At 42.3% G+C, this 18,264-nt stretch overlaps 1 protein-coding gene across 2 annotated transcripts in view; it reads right to left on the minus strand.

Annotated features, from left to right (window-relative positions):
- Positions 1-18,264, minus strand: part of FRY (FRY microtubule binding protein) — a 425,432-nt gene that overhangs the window by 320,213 nt on the left and 86,955 nt on the right. Inside the window, exons 1-2 of one of the 2 annotated variants that reach the window (XM_061133660.1) lie at positions 5,958-6,180; positions 4,996-5,168 (exon numbers count right to left, since the gene is read on the minus strand). In XM_061133660.1, the coding sequence (XP_060989643.1) occupies positions 4,996-5,168; positions 5,958-6,037 (253 nt within the window). In that variant the 5' untranslated portion in view covers positions 6,038-6,180. Of the gene's footprint in view, positions 1-4,995; positions 5,169-5,957; positions 6,181-18,264 lie in introns of those variants that run through there. The other variant, XM_061133663.1, reaches the window with a different exon arrangement.

Raw genomic sequence — 18,264 nt, forward strand, 5'->3', positions numbered from 1 at the left:
GGTGAGATGGTGGAACTTCATCTGAGCAACTCAAACAAGTTCTACTGTTGAGGCTTCTTCAAGAGAAAGATAAATGGTTAATTTTTTATGATTTTGTAAAAATCATATGAATATGATGTTTATATGTACTGGTTTTGTGTACGATTCATTGCTGTGAGTATGGTGTCCCCTCATTCCTTGACTCAAGCGGTATTTACCGGATTATACAGTATGCAAGGCATCCTGCTAGGAAAAGTCTTTCCCATCAGTCATGTAAGAAACTGTCTTCTTTTCTGCTGTCTTCCCAAGGGCTAGAATAGATCCTGGGATACAGAGGACCCTAACACATTTTAATGAATGAATTACACACTGAGACAGGGGTACCTGCACTTCCCCCAACCAGGAGTTCCTACAGTGATGAACATCATTATTAAAGACCTTGCCCTTTGACAGTCTCTACTGCCAACTAGTTCTTTCCTAGAGCTAGAATGAGATGGGCTCCACAGGATGGACACTGCCTCACAGTAAATTAGTTAACTCACCACTAATTGAAGTTAGTTAACTTCACTGAACACTGACCACCTATGATGCCCAACTGTTTCTCTGATACAACTGGGCCATTCAAAGACATATATAGTCCCTGTTTTCAAAGAGTTTCTGTACAAAACTTAACAGTTGCCACCAAGCAACAAAGTACTGAACCCTTTCACAACCTAAGACAACTGAACACAATCCCGGGAAGAAAGGGAAGGACTCTACATGCAGTAATGAGGCCAAGGAGGTGGTCAGCACAGAGGGGAACTCAAGAGAGGTCAGAAGACTGGGTGATTACAGAAGACAGAATTAGGCCTTGAAGCCCAGGTAGAGAAGGGAAGAAAGGTCAGAATAGGAACACAGGCGTGTGTGTGTGTGGTGTGTGTGGTGTGTGTGTGTGTGGTGTGTGTGTGTGTGTGTGTATGTGTGGTGTATCTGTGGTGTGTGTGTGTGGTGTGTGTGGTATGTGTGTATGTGTGATGTGTGTGTGTGGTGTGTGTGGTATGTATGTATGTGTGGTGTGTGTGTGTGGTGTGTGTGTGTGGTGGGTGTATGGTGGGTGGGGTTGTGTGTGTGTGTGGGGTGTGTGTGTGTGGTATGTGTGTATGTGTGGCATGTGTGTGGTGTGTGTGTGTGGTGTGTGTGGTATGTGTGTATGTGTGATGTATATGTGTGTGTGTGTGGTGTGTGTGGGGTTGTGTGTGTGTGTGTGTGTGTGTGTGGTGTGTGGTGGGTGTGTGGTATGTGTGTACGGTGTGTGTGTGGTATGTGGGGTTGTGTGTGTGTGGTGTGTGTGTGTGTGTGGTGTGTGTGGTATGTGTGCATGTGTGGTGTGTGTGGTATGTGGGGTTGTGTGTGTGTGGTGTGTGTGGTGTGTGTGTATGTGTGGTGTGTGTGTGGGGTGTGTGTGGTGTGTGTGGGGTTGTGTGTATGTGTGGTGTGTGTGTGGTTTGTGGGGTTGTGTGTGTGTGTGTGTGTTGGGAGGTGAGAAAGGATGGGAGAGTGAAGGAGGCATTTAGTGCACACAAGGCGTGTGTGAACCAGAGTTCACTCTGTCCACCACAATTTGAGTCAACTGAATAAATATTTACTGAGCTCACGCTATGTGCCAAGCATTGTGACAGGTACAAGGGACACAATGGTTAACAGGACTGATATGGTCCCTGGCTCCTGGGTTAGTGGAAGATATAGATAAGTAAACGGATAATTACAATACACAATATGATAAGTGTTGTGATAGGGCAAAGTCCAGGTGTCATGCGAAGGAACGGAGAATGGACCCAACCCAGACGGGAGGATCAGGAAAACTTCCTGGACATTCCCTTAGAGGGTGGTCAAGCTGACACCTGAAGCTAAGGTACAAATTAGTCAGGTGAAACTGGGCACGTAGGTGATATAGCACTTAACCCAGAAGAGCAGGTGTGATGGGCCACGGGGATCTGAAGTGGGCTGGGCTTGCAGGACTGCAAGAGGAGGAATGCTAAGAGATGGGCCAAGGACAGAAGCACTGGTTGGGTAAGCAGTCTCGTGTACTTTACATTAAGGAGTCTGGACTTTATCCTAAGAGCGAAGGGAATCACTGAAGAATTTAAAGGAATGAAACAAACACATTTTCATTTTGGGTAGATAACCATCTGACATGTGGGATGGTCCTTAGAGGAGCAATGGGCAATAAGAACAGAATAACATGTAGCTTGCTTCTTCAAGGTCCAACCTAGCCCAGCGCAAGAACTAAATGAATACTTCATGAGTGAATGAATGAACTGTTCAACACAGCAGTCAATTGCTCGGCTCAGGACTGAGAACAGGGGACTTGAGATGGAGGATAACACTGTCTGGGAGTCTGTAAGGGTCAGAGTGAATACACATCAGAACACTAACACGTCTTCAATCTTGAATCTCATCAGACAAATGATAACAACACTTATCATTTTGAGTTGGTGCCTAAATTTCCCTGATGCTTGGTCCCACATTATATCTGCTCTTTATGTGTCACTGCATATCATACAGGGGCTTCCCTGGTAGCTCAGCTGGTAAAGAATCTGCCTGCAATGCGGGAGACCTGGGTTTGATCCCTGGGTTGGGAAGATCCCCTGGAGGAGGGCATGGCAACCCACTCCTGTATTCCTGCGTGGAAAATCCCTGTGGACAGAGGAGCCTGGTGAGCTACAGTCCATGGGGGTTGCAAAGAGTCAGACACGACTGAGCACAACAACACATTTGCTGTACATTTCTGTTTCAGCTGACCTTTAGGAGCTGCAGTGGGTTTTTCAGGCCAGGGTATTTCTAAGTCATCTATCGTAAAAAGAAGTTAGTGCAACCTGCATGACAGTGAAGTTGTGGTTTATTTGAAATCGAATTTAGAAAAAAAAGAAGTAGCCAGCATTGCTCAAACTTCAGGCAGGTAACTCTCCACCTTGTTACCTGGATACCCTGGCACACAGGGAAGCTGTTAAGAGTTCATCCTCTGTTGCTGTCCCCAAGGTGGGGAATGGCAGCAGAACTAGGCAGAAGAAAAAGAATGACATTGAAGGCCACAGAGGTTGGTGAGCTGGCTCGGAGACCACAAACAGCCCTTTAGGGACACAGTCTACACTAGAATCCAGGTCCCCTAAGTTCAACGTCTCTTTCACAACTCTACCCTGTCCAATTAATTAGGACAGTCTAAGATCTTAGAAAGGAATGACTTGTGTGAGGTCCACGCTAGAGGTCTTCTCATAATTCTGTGATTGTAGCTGACAGCCCAGAGCGAGATGACCTTCTAGAAAGAGAAGGCAAAACGGAAATGGGGGCTGGAGAGGGTGAGATGTTCTGGGATCTGGCTGTCTGAAAGTGTGGGGGAGGGGTGGTAGAGAAAAGCCTGGTGAATCATGACACATATGGATCCCAATGTTGTTGTTAAGTCACTCAGTCGTGTCCCACTCTTTTTTAACCCCATGGACTGTACCCCGCCAGGCTCCTCTGTCCCTGGGATTTCCCAGGCAAGAATACTGGAGTGGGTTGCCATTTCCTCCTCCAGGGGATCTTCCTGACCCAGGGATCGAACCCATGTCTCCTGCATTGGCAGGCGGATTCTTTACCACTCAGCCAAAAGGGAAGCCCATATGGATTCCCATACATTAAACCAAATACAAGGAGAAGAAAGAGCAGAAGGTGAACAGGCCTGGGAGCAGGTTTCTGAAGAAGGGCTAGGGAACCAGCTCTACAGAAAGCATTTCGTGTCACACAGGCTCAGGAGAGTGAGGCAGGTCTGGGCTCCTCACTATTTTCAGATCAAAGAGAACAGGCAGAAAGCTACTGTGTTTTTAGATACTTCAGACACTCAAATGCTCCTCCTCGCAGGCTTGTTTACACCATCCCCTTCCTTCTCCTGCCAACGCACCCACACACGTACACCTCTGGCCCACTGCAGCCTGGGCTTTGCTTTTTCCTGCAGAGTATTTTCACACCAAGGTAGCATCACTGACACAAGAACTTCATGAACACAAGAACTTCCTTATGAACTGAAGTTTTTAGCTTGTGGCCTTAGTGGCCCACATTTCTAAATCATCACCTAGCTATTCAATATTTCCTAAAACAGTACAGAGACTGTGAGGGGGGGTCTGTTTCATTTTTATGATGAAGGAAAGCTTGAATGAATTCTCCTTATTTATTTTCTATCATCACAGAGTTAGATTTCAGCAGTTGAGTCTAATTTATCAATCTAACCGATCAATCAAATCACAACAAAAGGCCACTTTCAGTTTCTCCAGAAAATTCCAATGCAAACAGTACTGAAATAAGTTGACTAAATAATTCATCCTCTCCAGGGATCACGCACCAGTGATACCTCAGCGAGAGTTCACTGTCACGGGCATCTTACACAATCTACACACCTGTAATACCAGGCTTGGCCACCTAAGGCCACCACCAGAGTCTCTTTATCGAGATTGAAATCTGGGAGTCTTCTGAGCTCCAGTACACTCCACCATCTACACTGTTTAATCGAGCCCTTTACTACAAATGGTTTTAGGCTCTGATGCAAGACAGGAATTTGAAGCATGCATTCGAGTATTTAATGGCGTTAATTTCTGGTGCACACAAACATCAGCTTCACTCAACAATCCAATAATCTTGCAAAATAAAGAAAATATGTCAGAAAATGAAATGCAGCATGGAATTCTCCAGCACTGCAAGCAAAACAGGTCCCAGATTCCACAGCCGGACAGAATAGCCGCCTATTTACAGATACTTAAAGTCAAAGAGACCCTTATTTACAGACCCTTAAAGATATGAAAATAAATCAAGAAAAGAAAAAGGATGGGAGTGCTTTCAGATGAAAATTTTTTTTTTTTTTTTTTTACAATTAAACATGTTTACTTTACTGCCTCAAGTTCTTAAACATGTCCCAAGTTAATCTGAAATGTAACACATCTGATCGTTAGAAACGAAATACAATCCTTGTTGTTTTAACCGGCAGGCATCAATTGAAACAAATCCTACCTGGAAATATGGATGGTCTCTTTTTTGGGCGCCTCAGGTGAATGGGTTCCAAGTTTCTAAAGTTTCTTTGAAGTCTTGCTTTAATATCATTTCCTATGAGTAATTCAGGTGGCAGGCTGCTCCGTCTTGATGATTTATAATCATTTTGCGATGAATTTAGTTTGTTCTTCGTCCTGGAATATAAATTACTGTCATCAACCGCCATGGTAGGAAATACATTTGATTTTCCTGGCAAAAAAATTCTGAATAGCCAAACCCAGGCGCAGCCACCTCCGTCTCCACCCCAGACTTAGGAGTTCTCATGCTTTGCCCCACACTTGTTTGGGAAGCTTAGCAAGTTGATAGGCGTGGACTTGAACAGGTGTAGAATTACTAAGCTGCCCCTCCTATCCCCAGTAAAGAGCACAGGGGAGGAGAGATTTAAAAAATCATTAGGTGCAGGAGACTGAGGACTGCCAACAGTTGTGGCACATGGGTAATAAAAGGGGCCAGAGGAGTACTGAGCGTAATCTCTGTTTTATTGCTGCAACGCCATAAAGCAACCACAACTTACTCTCTCAGAATGAACACCTATGCAAATCGCAAGCCTAATTATTGTTGTTTTCTGAACTCTTGGAGATTTTTTTTTTTAATAGAAGTTTTTGGGAAACTTTGGGAAACATTTTTACATTCCCTCCTACCTTTTTGTCTCACACGACACAGGCAGAGCAAACCTCTGTCTTTATGACATTCCTTATCTGGCAGGCAGTCAACTGGAAGTGGGCTGGACGGAGGAGATGACAGATGGCTGCGATGAGCAGGAAGGACCCGGGGTGGGTGGGCATGAGCAGCAGTGCCGGGAACCCAGGGCAGCCCCCCGCCCTCCCCTCCCCTCCTGCGCTCTACCTGGTAGATGGCTTCTGGGAAAGGTCAGCTGTCTGACAAGGTGAGGTCAGAGGTCTAGCCAGTGAGCTGTGACCTACCACGGATGGCACCCTCCACTCAGCCAGTGGAAAGGACCCTGCGGTCTCTGCCGGGATCCTGCCGGGCTCACAACTGACATGGTCAACTGGTTTGGTGGTCTGAGAAAAAGCAGCCTTCACCAGATTCCAGCTCGACCTGTCCCATGCTTGCTTTCTCTCTCTTCCGGACTTTGCATTCATACATCCTTTGTTCCCTTCCCCCTTGCTCTATTTGTGTGGAAAGGTTCTGCCCTCTTTTCTCTAATTGACTCGGCAGAACTCATAATTCTATCATTTATCCTCTCATGTCCCAGGGCTGGGTCTCCTCTTCCCTGCTCCTCCTCCGTCTCTCTCTCTCTCTCTCTCTCGCACACACACACACACACACCCCTTATATTCTGTCTGACTGCAGTGTGAGTCAGAAGATAAAGATGATAAAATCTGCCTTTTCTCTTCCCAGTGCCTGGAATCAGTAGATACGTAACATTGTAAGGGATTTAGAGGTTGTTTCAGAAATCACTGTTTACTTTGGTCTGTGCTTGTATGCATGCGTGTGAAGAGGCTATTTGCAAGTCTCTGGACTGTAGCTGGCCAGGATGCTCTGTCAGTGGAATTCTTCAGGCAAGAATACTGGAGTGGGTTGCCAAGCCCTCCTCCGGGGGATCTTCCTAAACCAGGGATGGAACCCACGTCTCTCATGTCTCCTGTGCTGGCAGGTGGGTTCTTTACCACTAAAGCCACCTGGGAAGCCCTTTGGTTTACTGTATACCAAGTAGGTTAGATTATTTGATAGAATTTAGGAACTGGGTCTTTTCACCTGAGTATAAGTTTCATTCTCTTTTCTCCTTTTAGCAAATAGTTCTTTTTACAACAGATTTTCTGAAGAGAAAAGTATTTTTTTTTAAGAAGTGTGTCCAGATTAGGGTTGCACTATAACCCATAAATTATAATTATAATCCAGCAAGCTGTTTACATATTAGATTATTAAGTTATTTTACTAATTATACACCATTTCCCTTGCAGGACTTAAAACTATTTTGTCAAGTTGGAACATACCACAAACTTCAAAACAATGAGTGGCTTGTACAAAACTATTTTGAAAAGCCCATGAGACTTCTTGAATCTCCCTTAGCTTAATGAAAACACATTTTTTTCCAGCAAAGAAATTAAAAGTAAAGCATTACTTAAAGTTTGAGGTAACGATTTCATAGGAGAAAAAATACATTTCCATAATAAAAATCTAGAGAACAGTGGTTAAGTTTTGAGTCCCTAACAGGGTAGAGCCCTAGGGCACAAAATACTGGATGTTAACAGGGGGAAATCTAGCAAAGACAAGCTGAAAGTCGAGCTTTGAGTGACTCTCTTTCCCAATTCACAGTATCCTCAGGGGGCTGAACAAGAGTGCAGATGAAATGAAATGGAGCCTCAGAAGCAAGGTGTGATTATCACACAGAGTGTGGGACAGGCACGGCTGCCTGCGGAGAGCCTGGCTGCAACACGGGGTTAAGAGCTCAGGCATCTGGAACACAGTTAACAACAGCTGTGGTTATTGCACACTTAATACCGGCCAGGTTCTGCGCTAAGCTTTGGACATGCTTCACCTCACGGATCCCTCCTAATCCCCCTGCTCCACAGACAAGCACACCGAGGCTGCCAAATGCCAGGGAACCGGGGGACAGGAGAGCAGAACACAGATTTGACCTGCCTCCAACACTTCTGCCCAAGTCCATGCTTTAAGCTACACCATACTGAAGAGAACAAAACAAAAACTACCACACACTCAAAAGCACGCCATGCTTCATTCTTAAATGTATACATGAAATCTGAAAGAACTCTAAAGTCTTTCTCTACCTTCCTAACTCAAGTCTAGGTTTTAGGCAGATTTCTACTGCGCCACTGAGTGAGGGAGGAGGGGTCTGGCTGACCTCACCCCACCCCCCCAAACCCTCCACCCGCTCCCCCATAACCCAGCTGTCAGGACATCTGTAAGATCCATGGAATGGTAGTAAGAAAAAACAGAAGGAGAATTCAGATTCTTGCTTTAGTAAAATGTATTCATGTTGAGACTTTGCATATTAAAATGCATTTTAGATAAATGTATTACATTTTCCTGAGATTTAAATCATAATTAGGGGGAAAAATCCCACCCCACTTGAAGGTGTTCCTCATCTCCTGATCTTCTAAAAATAAAATGATGTTAGAGAGGGTTCGAGGGTTCCAGATATTCTCAGTGTAACCCCTCTCGTGCCCAACTATTCTCCACTCATTGGGAATAAAAAGAGAAATGACTCTAGTCATTTAATATGTTTTCTTAAAGAGAAAAGTGAGAACAGCTTAAATGTGCTATTATTCAAATTTTAGGATAATGATAAAAGGGCCAATTTTTATTTTAAAATAGTATTAAATTTGTGAACATGAAAAAGTAAACTTTCCTTTCAAAATATTTAAATTGGCTGACAAGATGAATGATAATCAGCCACAAAGAATTCAGCTTGGTTTGAGCTAAAGGAGAATATTCACAGGCTGTGATGTTAAGTCCATCTCTCCTTCTTCATGGTAACAGTCACAAGTGGAATTTCATTTTTTTCAAGTGGTTCAAAGAATGATGATGATATTGGGCTCTGAGCTAAAAGAAATCTTAGAGTGTAATTAAGTAATTTAAAATATATAATTGGACATCTTCTATTCCTATACTTTTAATAACCATGATGCTTTAAAGGTTTCCATTCTCCTAAAAATCCAATATATTCATCTTCTTTGAATTATTCTTATTTCTTATCCTTCAAGAAGCTGTGTATTTTTTTATGAAATGATGTTACCATCTCATGAACATTTTATTCTTCCTGCTAACAAGACATTGTCTTCTTTCTCTTTGAGTGTTCAAATATTCCATAGAAAAACATTTATTTCCTCACTTTATGGCTATAATTTCCTTGTGAATTTTGGTAGTTTTAAAAGAGAATTTTAAAGTGAATTTTGGTCATTTTTAAAAATCTAAATTATTCGAGTTTTTGAGAAAAAGGCAAGTCGAGAACTGTACAATTTTATAACTGTCACCATCTTGCTCATTATCACCTTCTGAGAAATGATCCACTAGGATTTTAGGCCTGTTAAGATTCACCCAATAAACTCCCAAATCTCAGTCTGACTCAATCTCTCAATTTTATATCCTGCAAATATTTCTGAATTTTTGAGCTCTCTATTCAGTTTGTAAGCTGAGAGGACCCATTATTCAGTGGGTTTGACACCAGGAAAAAAATCATTGTACAGAATATCAGGATGAAGAATATATCACCAAGCCAAGCTCCACCGACACATCCCTCTGAGAGGTCACCTGCTGCCTCTCACTGTCGACACATCTCTGCCTGGTGATGTTAACACACCTGCAGTATTATCCAGGGTGTGACTATGGCGGAAGAAATCTTCCCTCAGTTCCTAAAAATACAATGGAGGTTTTCAGTACTTATCTCATTGGCTGTCCCTGGCAAATTAACACTAATGGCCAGCCTTTCCCTCTTCCGATTCTCTGCTCCCTTGGTGTCCTCAACATCAATATCTCTTGTTTTTCATCCTACCTCTCAGATCCCTTCTGCTTGGATTCTTTCAGGGCTCCTTAGAAGTTCTTCCCTCCTTCGCTCTCCCCTTTTCTTTGGCCAGCCCACTGATTGAGCATCTACTCTGTGCTTGATCCCTGGTCTGAGAGGATGCCCTGAAGAAGGAAATCCCACTCCAGTATTCTTGCCTGGGAAATCCCATGGATGGAGGGGCCTGGTGGGCTATATAGCCCATGCGGTTGCAAAGAGTCAGACACAACTTAACAACTAAACAATGTGCCTGACACCATGAGAAGTGGAAGGTCTCTGCCCTCAAGAAGCTCGGCATCTAGGAAGGGAGCAGACCTATAACACACAGAATGATTACTCTGTGCAGAGGTGAGGTAAAGAAAGCTACTTTGTCAGCTCTTTCTGGCGGGGAGAGGCCTGGGAAGGGAAGGGTTTTCAGGGGAGAAGGAGCGAGTTCACAGTGAAGATGGGGGAACTAGGGCAAAGGCACTCAGATGTGACATCACAGCAAATGCCCACACAATCCTGCACCCACACTGGGGCCTGACAGACATGCGAAAAGTGAGACGGAGCAATCCTAGCAGATAGGGAACAGAAGGAAAAACTGTAAGCTGCCATTATTGTATGTATTTCTAAACACCACCACAAATCAGACATATAGAAGACAATCCCCTTAAAAAAAAATCAGTACTAAAAAACTGACTCCAACACTTCCAAACACTTTGGTAATTCCGATCAAAATTTAAAAAGATATTAAAATAAATCTGGCTCCAGTAAGTAACCCTTCTCCTGAACCATCTTTATTTATTCCAGAATCTATGATACACAGGCTTGTGGAAGTAGACTCTTACCCAAGTTTTTAATGTCATCCAGGCTGTACCTTTTTTTAAAAAGCTTTCAAACCAGCTCTTACTGGCTTGAAATCCAACTTCATTTGCACTTGCATTCCTCTTTGTTCAATTTTGCAAGTCTCAGCAAAATGCCAGAATAATTGCCTGGACTGTTCTCAAATGAAGGTAGGGCTTAAGGGCACGTTTTTCTGGGCTTGTTGAGGAGTTCTTTGGTGAGAGGACAACATAAACAAATCTCTCTCCTTGCCCCCAACACACCCACACAGTCTTCGAGAGGAAGGATGGGTAGCTAATTTGTTCTGTTTGAGGAATTGAGCTGAAATTTGCATAAAAGAATTGAAGCGTTTAAAGTATTTTGTCCAAATACTAGATGGTGTAACCTCGGAAATGCGGTTGCTAAAAGCAGGTTGACAAGTGTCTGCTGTCACCCGGGGGTGCTCAGCCAAGGCCTCAGCCCCAACTGTAACTTTCGTCTGCGTGTCGAGGACGTTAAGTTCAAGCTCCACCTCAAACTTCTCCGTGGTGTGCTAGATCTGAAACGGCGGGTGGTGTACACATTTGTCAAAAGGAATCAAACTCTGTACTTTTAAGTATGATAGGTTTCCCAGGTGGCTCAGTGGTAAAGAATCCTCCTGCCAATGCAGGAGATGTGGGTTTGATCCCTGGCTCAGGAAAATCTTCTGGTGAAGGGAATGGCTACCCACTCCAGTATTCTACCCTGGAGAAATCCCATGGACAGAGAAGCCTGGGGGGCTACAGTCCAGGGGGTCACAAAGAGTCAGACTCAACTGAGCACACAGTATACACACACACACACACACACACACACACACAGGAGCAATTTATTATAAGTCAATTATACCTCAATACAACTTTTTTTTAAAAAGGCAAAGTTATACCTCTCCCCCAGTGCATTCAACCAAGATTCAGACACATTCTGGGCTTCGGTTAATAAAATTAATCAATAAAAGTGGAAAAAATTCTGATTGCATCATCTGCCTCAGTTCAGTTCAGTCACTCAGTCATGTCCAACTCTTTGAGATCCCATGAACTACAGCATGCCAGGCCTCCCTGTCCATCACCAACTCCCAGAGTTTACTGAAACTCATGTCATCTGCCTCAAGAGGGAGTAAAAAATACACACGGACTCAAGAGTTATGTGAGTCCTTTTCACTTAAGAATTTTCTTATCCTGAATCATGTCTTCACTGCAAAGCTTCAAGAATGCCTGAAAGACACCTATCTGACAATCCCATGTAACACATTCACTGTGAGTTGCCCAGAGAAGGTGCTCAATAAATACTACAGAATGAACAAACAAGTAAATGAGTAAAAGACTGCAATTGAAAAAAAAAAAAAAAGAAGGCGTGTCGTAAGAGGAAGTTTCCTTACAAGCTACCAAGAAAAAGTGTGAAATCTTTTAGGCCAAAGAACTTCAAGATTAAGATAAACAAGGGTTATCTTAAGTGACTTGGGTGTAGCTCTGCTGGACGCTGAGGGCGGATGAAATGAGCTGGTCTGAAAGTGAATGAAAGTCACTCAGTCGTGTCCGACTCATGGACTATACTAGGAATTCTCCAGGCCAGAATACTGGAGTGGGTAGCCTTTCCCTTCTCCATGGGATCTTTCCAATCCAGGGATCGAACACAGATCCTTTACCAGCTCAGCCACAAGGGAAGCCCAAGAATACTGGAGTGGGTATCCTATCCCTTCTCCAGAGGATCTTTCCAATCCAGGAATTGAACCAGGGTCTCCTGCATTGCTGGCAGATTCTTTACCAGCTGAGCCACCAGGGAAGCCCCTGCTGGTCTGAAGACTTCCCTCAATTTCAGACAATGCTGACATTCTTGGGACTATCCTGTGGGAACCTTCCAGACTTAAGTGGAAGCATGAGTGCCTACACTGGCTTTGTAGCTGGATCCAACACTGCACTGATCATTCAGGTGACATCACCCATTTAATGAAAAAATGTGAAATGTCATAGTCACTGAACTAGCTCTTCTGTACAAATTCAGGTGTTATTTTTCAGTTGCTAAGTCATTTCCAACTCTTTGCAATCTCATGCACTGCAGTATACCAAGCTTCCCTGTCCTTCACCATCTCCCAGAGCTTGCTCAAACTCATCCACTGAGTCAGTGATACCATCCAACCATCTCATCCTCTGTTGCCCCCTTTTCCTCTTGTCCTCAATCTTTCCCATCATCAGGGTCTTTTTCAATGAGTTGTCTCCTGTGCAATAGAAAAACTTAATAATTCACGCCATTTAAATCCCGAATAGTTTTATACGGTCAGCATTTAAAAAACAACCTCATTGCTTCTTATGCAAACAAAAGTAAAAAATGAGGTCTCTCAGAAACTGATATTAAGCAGACCAAAAAAAAAAAAACTAGCAAGAACGCAGATTTAAATATCATAATTTAAAAGTCTGATCCACAAGGGTGCCCACTCTCACCACTACTATTCAACATAGTGTTGGAAGTTTTGGCCACAGCAATCAGAGCAGAAAAAGAAGTAAAAGGAATCCAGATAGGAAAAGAAGAAGTGAAACTCTTGCTGTTTGCAGATGACATGATCCTCTACATAGAAAACCCTAAAGACTCTACCAGAAAATTACTAGAGCTAATCAATGAATACAGTAAAGTTGCAGGATATAAAATTAACACACAGAAATCCCTTGCATTCCTATACACTAACAATGAAAAAACAGAAAGAGAAATTAAGGAAACAATCCCATTCACCATTGCAACAAAAAGAATAAAATACTTAGGAGTACATCTACCTAAAGAAACAAAAGACCTATACATAGAAAACTATAAAACACTGATGAAAGAAGTCAAAGAGGACACAAACAGATGGAGAAACATACCGTGTTCATGGATTGGAAGAATCAATATTGTCAAAATGGCTATTCTACCCAAAGCAATCTATAGATTCAATGCAATCCCTATCAAGCTACCAATGGTATTTTTCACAGAACTAGAACAAGTAATTTCACAATTTGTATGGAAATACAAAAAACCTCGAATAGCCAAAGTAATCTTGAGAAAGAAGAATGGAACTGGAGGAATCAACCTGCCTGACTTCAGACTATACTACAAAGCCACAGTCATCAAGACAGTATGGTACTGGCACAAAGACAGAAATATAGACCAATGGAACAGAATAGAAAGCCCAGAGATAAATCCACGTACCTATGGACACCTTATCTTTGACAAAGGAGGCAAGGATATACAATGGAAAAAAGACAACCTCTTTAACAAGTGGTGCTGGGAAAACTGGTCAACCACTTGTAAAAGAATGAAACTAGAACACTTTCTAACACCATACACAAAAATAAACTCAAAATGGATTAAAGATCTAAATGTAAGACCAGAAACTATAAAACTCCTAGAGGAGAACATAGGCAAAACACTCTCCGACATGAATCACAGCAGGATCCTCTATGACCCACCTCCCAGAATATTGGAAATAAAAGCAAAACTAAACAAATGGGACCTAATGAAACTTAAAAGCTTTTGCACTACAAAGGAAACTATAAGTAAGGTGAAAAGACAGCCCTCAGATTGGGAGAAAATAATAGCAAATGAAGCAACAGACAAAGGATTAATCTCAAAAATATACAAGCAACTCCTGAAGCTCAATTCCAGAAAAATAAATGACCCAATCGAAAAATGGGCCAAAGAACTAAACAGACACTTCTCCAAAGAAGACATACAGATGGCTAACAAACACATGAAAAGATGCTCAATATCACTCATTATCAGAGAAATGCAAATCAAAACTACAATGAGGTACCATTACACGCCAGTCAGGATGGCTGCTATCCAAAAGTCTACAAGCAATAAATGAGTGGAGAGGGTGTGGAGAAAAGGGAACCCTCTTACACTGTTGGTGGGAATGCAAACTAGTACAGCCACTATGGAAAACAGTGTGGAGATTTCTTAAAAAACTGGATATAGAACTGCCATATGACCCAGCAATACCACTCCTAGGCATACACACTGAGGAAACCAGAGCTGAAAGAGACACGTGCACCCCAATGTTCATCGCAGCACTGTTTATAATAGCCAGGACATGGAAGCAACCTAGATGCCCATCAGCAGACGAATGGATAAGGAAGCTCTGGTACATATACACCATGGAATATTACTCAGACGTTAAAAAGAATTCATTTGAATCAGTTCTAATGAGATGGATGAAACTGGAGCCCCTTATACAGAGTGAAGTAAGCCAGAAAGATAAAGAACATTACAGCATACTAACACATATATATGGAATTTAGAAAGATGGTAATGATAACCCTATATGCAAAACAGAAAAAGAAACAGAGATGTACAGAACAGACTTTTGGACTCTGTGGGAGAAGGCGAGGGTGGGATGTTTCGAGAGAACAGCATGTATATTATCTATAGTGAAACAGATCACCAGCCCAGGTGGGATGCATGAGACCAGTGCTTGGGCCTGGTGCACCGGGAAGACCCAGAGGAATCGGGTGGAGAGGGAGGTGGGAGGGGGGATCGGGATGGGGAATACATGTAACTCCATGGCTGATTCATGTCAATGTATGACAAAACCCACTGCAATGTTGTGAAGTAATTAGCCTCCAACTAATAAAAATAATTGAAAAAAAATATATAGTGTATCTGAACTAAAAGTGGGACAAGCTGGTATAAAAAAATAAATAAATAAATAAAAAATAAAAGTCTGATCCAGTGGACAGAGAATTCTCTACCCCAAAATAATGTCTTAAATTTATTTAGGACATCTAAAAAAATGATGGGCTTTGCTGGTGGTTCAAACAGTAAATAATCTGCCTGCAATGGAGGAGACCTGGTTTCAATCCCTGGGTTGAGAAGATCCCTGGGAAAAGGGAATGGTAACCCACTCCAGTATGGACCATGTACAAGGCCATGATACAAAACTCAAAATACTAGTTTGCTTTTCATCATACTCTATGAGATATCCTTTTATCACAACCCAATAAAACTGGGAGTCAATAAAAAACAGCAGCAAACATTTTCTTTTAATCTAATGCTGATAATAGTCTTTATTATGTATTCTCCTAGTCATGTCCTGTCTAAGTATTTCTCCTGTAGTATTTTGTTGGCCCTCATGAGTGTGGTACTACCACTGTTTTCACTTTACAGAGGAGGAAACTCTTTAAGAGGGGCCAAGAACAGTGCAAGATGCAAGAGGGTTCTCTTTTCTTCACATCCTCTCCAGCATTTATTGTTTGTAGATTTTTTGATGATGGTCATTATGACCGATGTAAGGTAATATGTCATTGTAGTTTTGATTTGCATTTCTCTAATAATGAGCAATGTTGAGCATCTTTTCATGTATTTGCTGGCCGTCTCTATGTCTTCCTTGGGAGAAATATCTGTTTAGGTGTTTCGACCATTTTTTTGATTGAGTTGTTTTGTTTTTTTTTTGTTTTTTATATTGAGTTGCATGAGCTACTTGTATATTTTGGAGATTAATCCTTTGTCAGTTGCTTTGTTTACAAAGATTTTCTCTCAGTCTGAGAGAAAGACTCAAGAGCAAGGGCATATATATATATATAAACTGATTCACACTGTTGTACGGTAGAAACTAATAAAACCCTGAAGCAATTATACTCTAATTTAAAAATTTTAGCACTTTAGAAAAGTTAAAAATGAACAAAAGAGGGGGCAAGAAACTGCCAGGCCCCTCTGTCCATGGGATTTCCTAGGCAAGAACACTGGAGTGGGTTGCCATTTCCTTCTCCAGGGGATTTTCCTGGATCTCCCTCCTTGCAGGCAGATTCTTTATCTCGGGAGCCACTAGGTAAGTCCCTTGAGAAACTGCATTAGTAAATAATTACAACAATGCCTAGTCTTCCTTTAATACTAAACTCTCTAACATATAATTTCCCCTATGATTCTTTGTTTCCCAACTATCTCCAGGCTCTTCTCTTTTGATTCTGTCTTCCCTCTCCCTGGTGTCTTATCCTTATCCACAAAGCATCTCCTTTGCTCTACCCTCATTTCTTGGTCTTTTTTTTTTTTAATAACCAAGAAAGAGCAAATGAATCAAATGAGCAATTTCAAATGGTGTCCTTCCAGTATCTCTCCCTCAGGTGTTGAAAGGAGCCACCATTTTATTTCCTTTCTCCAGAAATTAAATTCCAACTTTGGGTTCCAAACGTCTGTTTCACACAAGATTTAAACATGTGTCATGTTTGTTTACTCACTGTTGAGTCCTAGCCAGCTTCGAGGAAACTGTATGAAAACTTGGAACTACCTTCACTCGTAATTGTTGTTCAGTCGCTAAGTTATGCCCGACTCTTTGAAACCCCATGGACTGCAGCATGCCAGACTTCCCTGTCCTTCACCATCTCCTGGAGTTTGCTAAAACTCATGTCCATTGAGTCAGTGATGTCATCCCACCATCTCATCCTCTGTCATCCCCTTCTCCTCCTGTCTTCACCGGTAAGGTGGGCCTCAAATTTTCAATTCTCTTAGGCCTCCAAATCATCTCAGAAAGATCTATCTATCTGTTCTTCTATTTATTTATTTTTTATCATTTTCTAAATAAAAGGTGATTTAATTTATATCATATTCTCGAAGCTAGGAAAGGTTCAAGTATCAGAAACTAAACTTCACATAAGCCGAACCAACATCTTTCAACTCTGCCTCCATAAAACATAGCTGGAGATTTATATTATTAACTCAGGATGAATAGCTAAAACACAAGATCTTAAGACAACTCTTGAAGCAGACCTATTTTTGGTTTCTTGCACAAGTTCATGGTTCTGTTGCTGGTTTTATAAGCACTATTAGTAATTAGGATTGAAAGGAAGGCAGATATTTTCATAGTAGCTAAGTCTAAAAAAAAAATTTCCTATTTCAGATTCTTTCTAGCTGTTTTTCTAAATTCTTTTTTTTTTTTTAATTACAAAGGAAATGTTTGTTGCAGAGTTTCTGGAAAGCACAAAAAAGTAATAAATAAAAGACAACCACTGTCAACATTTTGGCATTTTTGGTTCCAGATTCCAGGCTTTGTCTTACCATCTCCCACCTGCCCAGATTCAACCTCAGAGCCCCTTCTCATCCGTGAGGGGGTACCATGTGACTGGAGGGGACAGTGTGTCTGAAGCCACCCAAGGGAGACCAATGAGCCGGGCTGTCATATGTACTGAAATGCGGTGGGTAGACACTGAAAAATGAGTGAACATCTCTCCCCTACCGGGCAGCGGCTTCTCAAGTCCAGTGGACCAGTGCTTGTGGAGGACCAAAGATTAGATGTGCTTCATCCTCTGATTTTCCAAGAAAAGTTAGAAACCCTGATTTTTGTGGTGTTGGAGAAGACTCTTGAGAGTTCCTTAGACTGCAAGGAGGTCAAACCAGTCAATCTTAAAGGAAATCAACCCTGAATATTCATTGAAAGGACTGATGCTGAAGCTGAAGCTCCAGTCCTTTGGCCACCTGATGAGAACAGCTGACTCACTGGAAAAGATCCTGATGCTGGGAAAGATTGAGGGCAGGAGGAGAAAGGGGTGAGGAGATGGTTGGATGGCATCATCAACTCAATAGACATGAGTTTGAGCAAACTCTGGGAGGTAGTGAAGGACAAGAAAGCCTGATGTGCTGCAGTCCACGAGGCCCCAAAGAGTAGGACATGACTTAGCAACTGAACAACAAGCCTGATTTATAAATGCTGGCTTCAGGCTTTTGTTTTTCTGGTTTTGTGGGGAGGCTTTTGGCCATACCGTGCAGCATGCGGGCGGGATCTTAGCTCTCTGACCAGGGACTGAACTCAAGCCAGAACCCCCTACACTGAAAGCTCAGGGTCTTAACCACTAGACCACCAGGGAAGTCCCTGACTTCAGGTTTTTAAAGACAGGACATAGGCCAAAGAAACCAAAACTATTACTCAATTGAGGCCTCTGGTT

This window comes from Dama dama, chromosome 30, assembly GCF_033118175.1.
Source record: "Dama dama isolate Ldn47 chromosome 30, ASM3311817v1, whole genome shotgun sequence".
In the NCBI taxonomy this organism is placed as follows: Eukaryota; Metazoa; Chordata; class Mammalia; order Artiodactyla; family Cervidae; genus Dama; species Dama dama.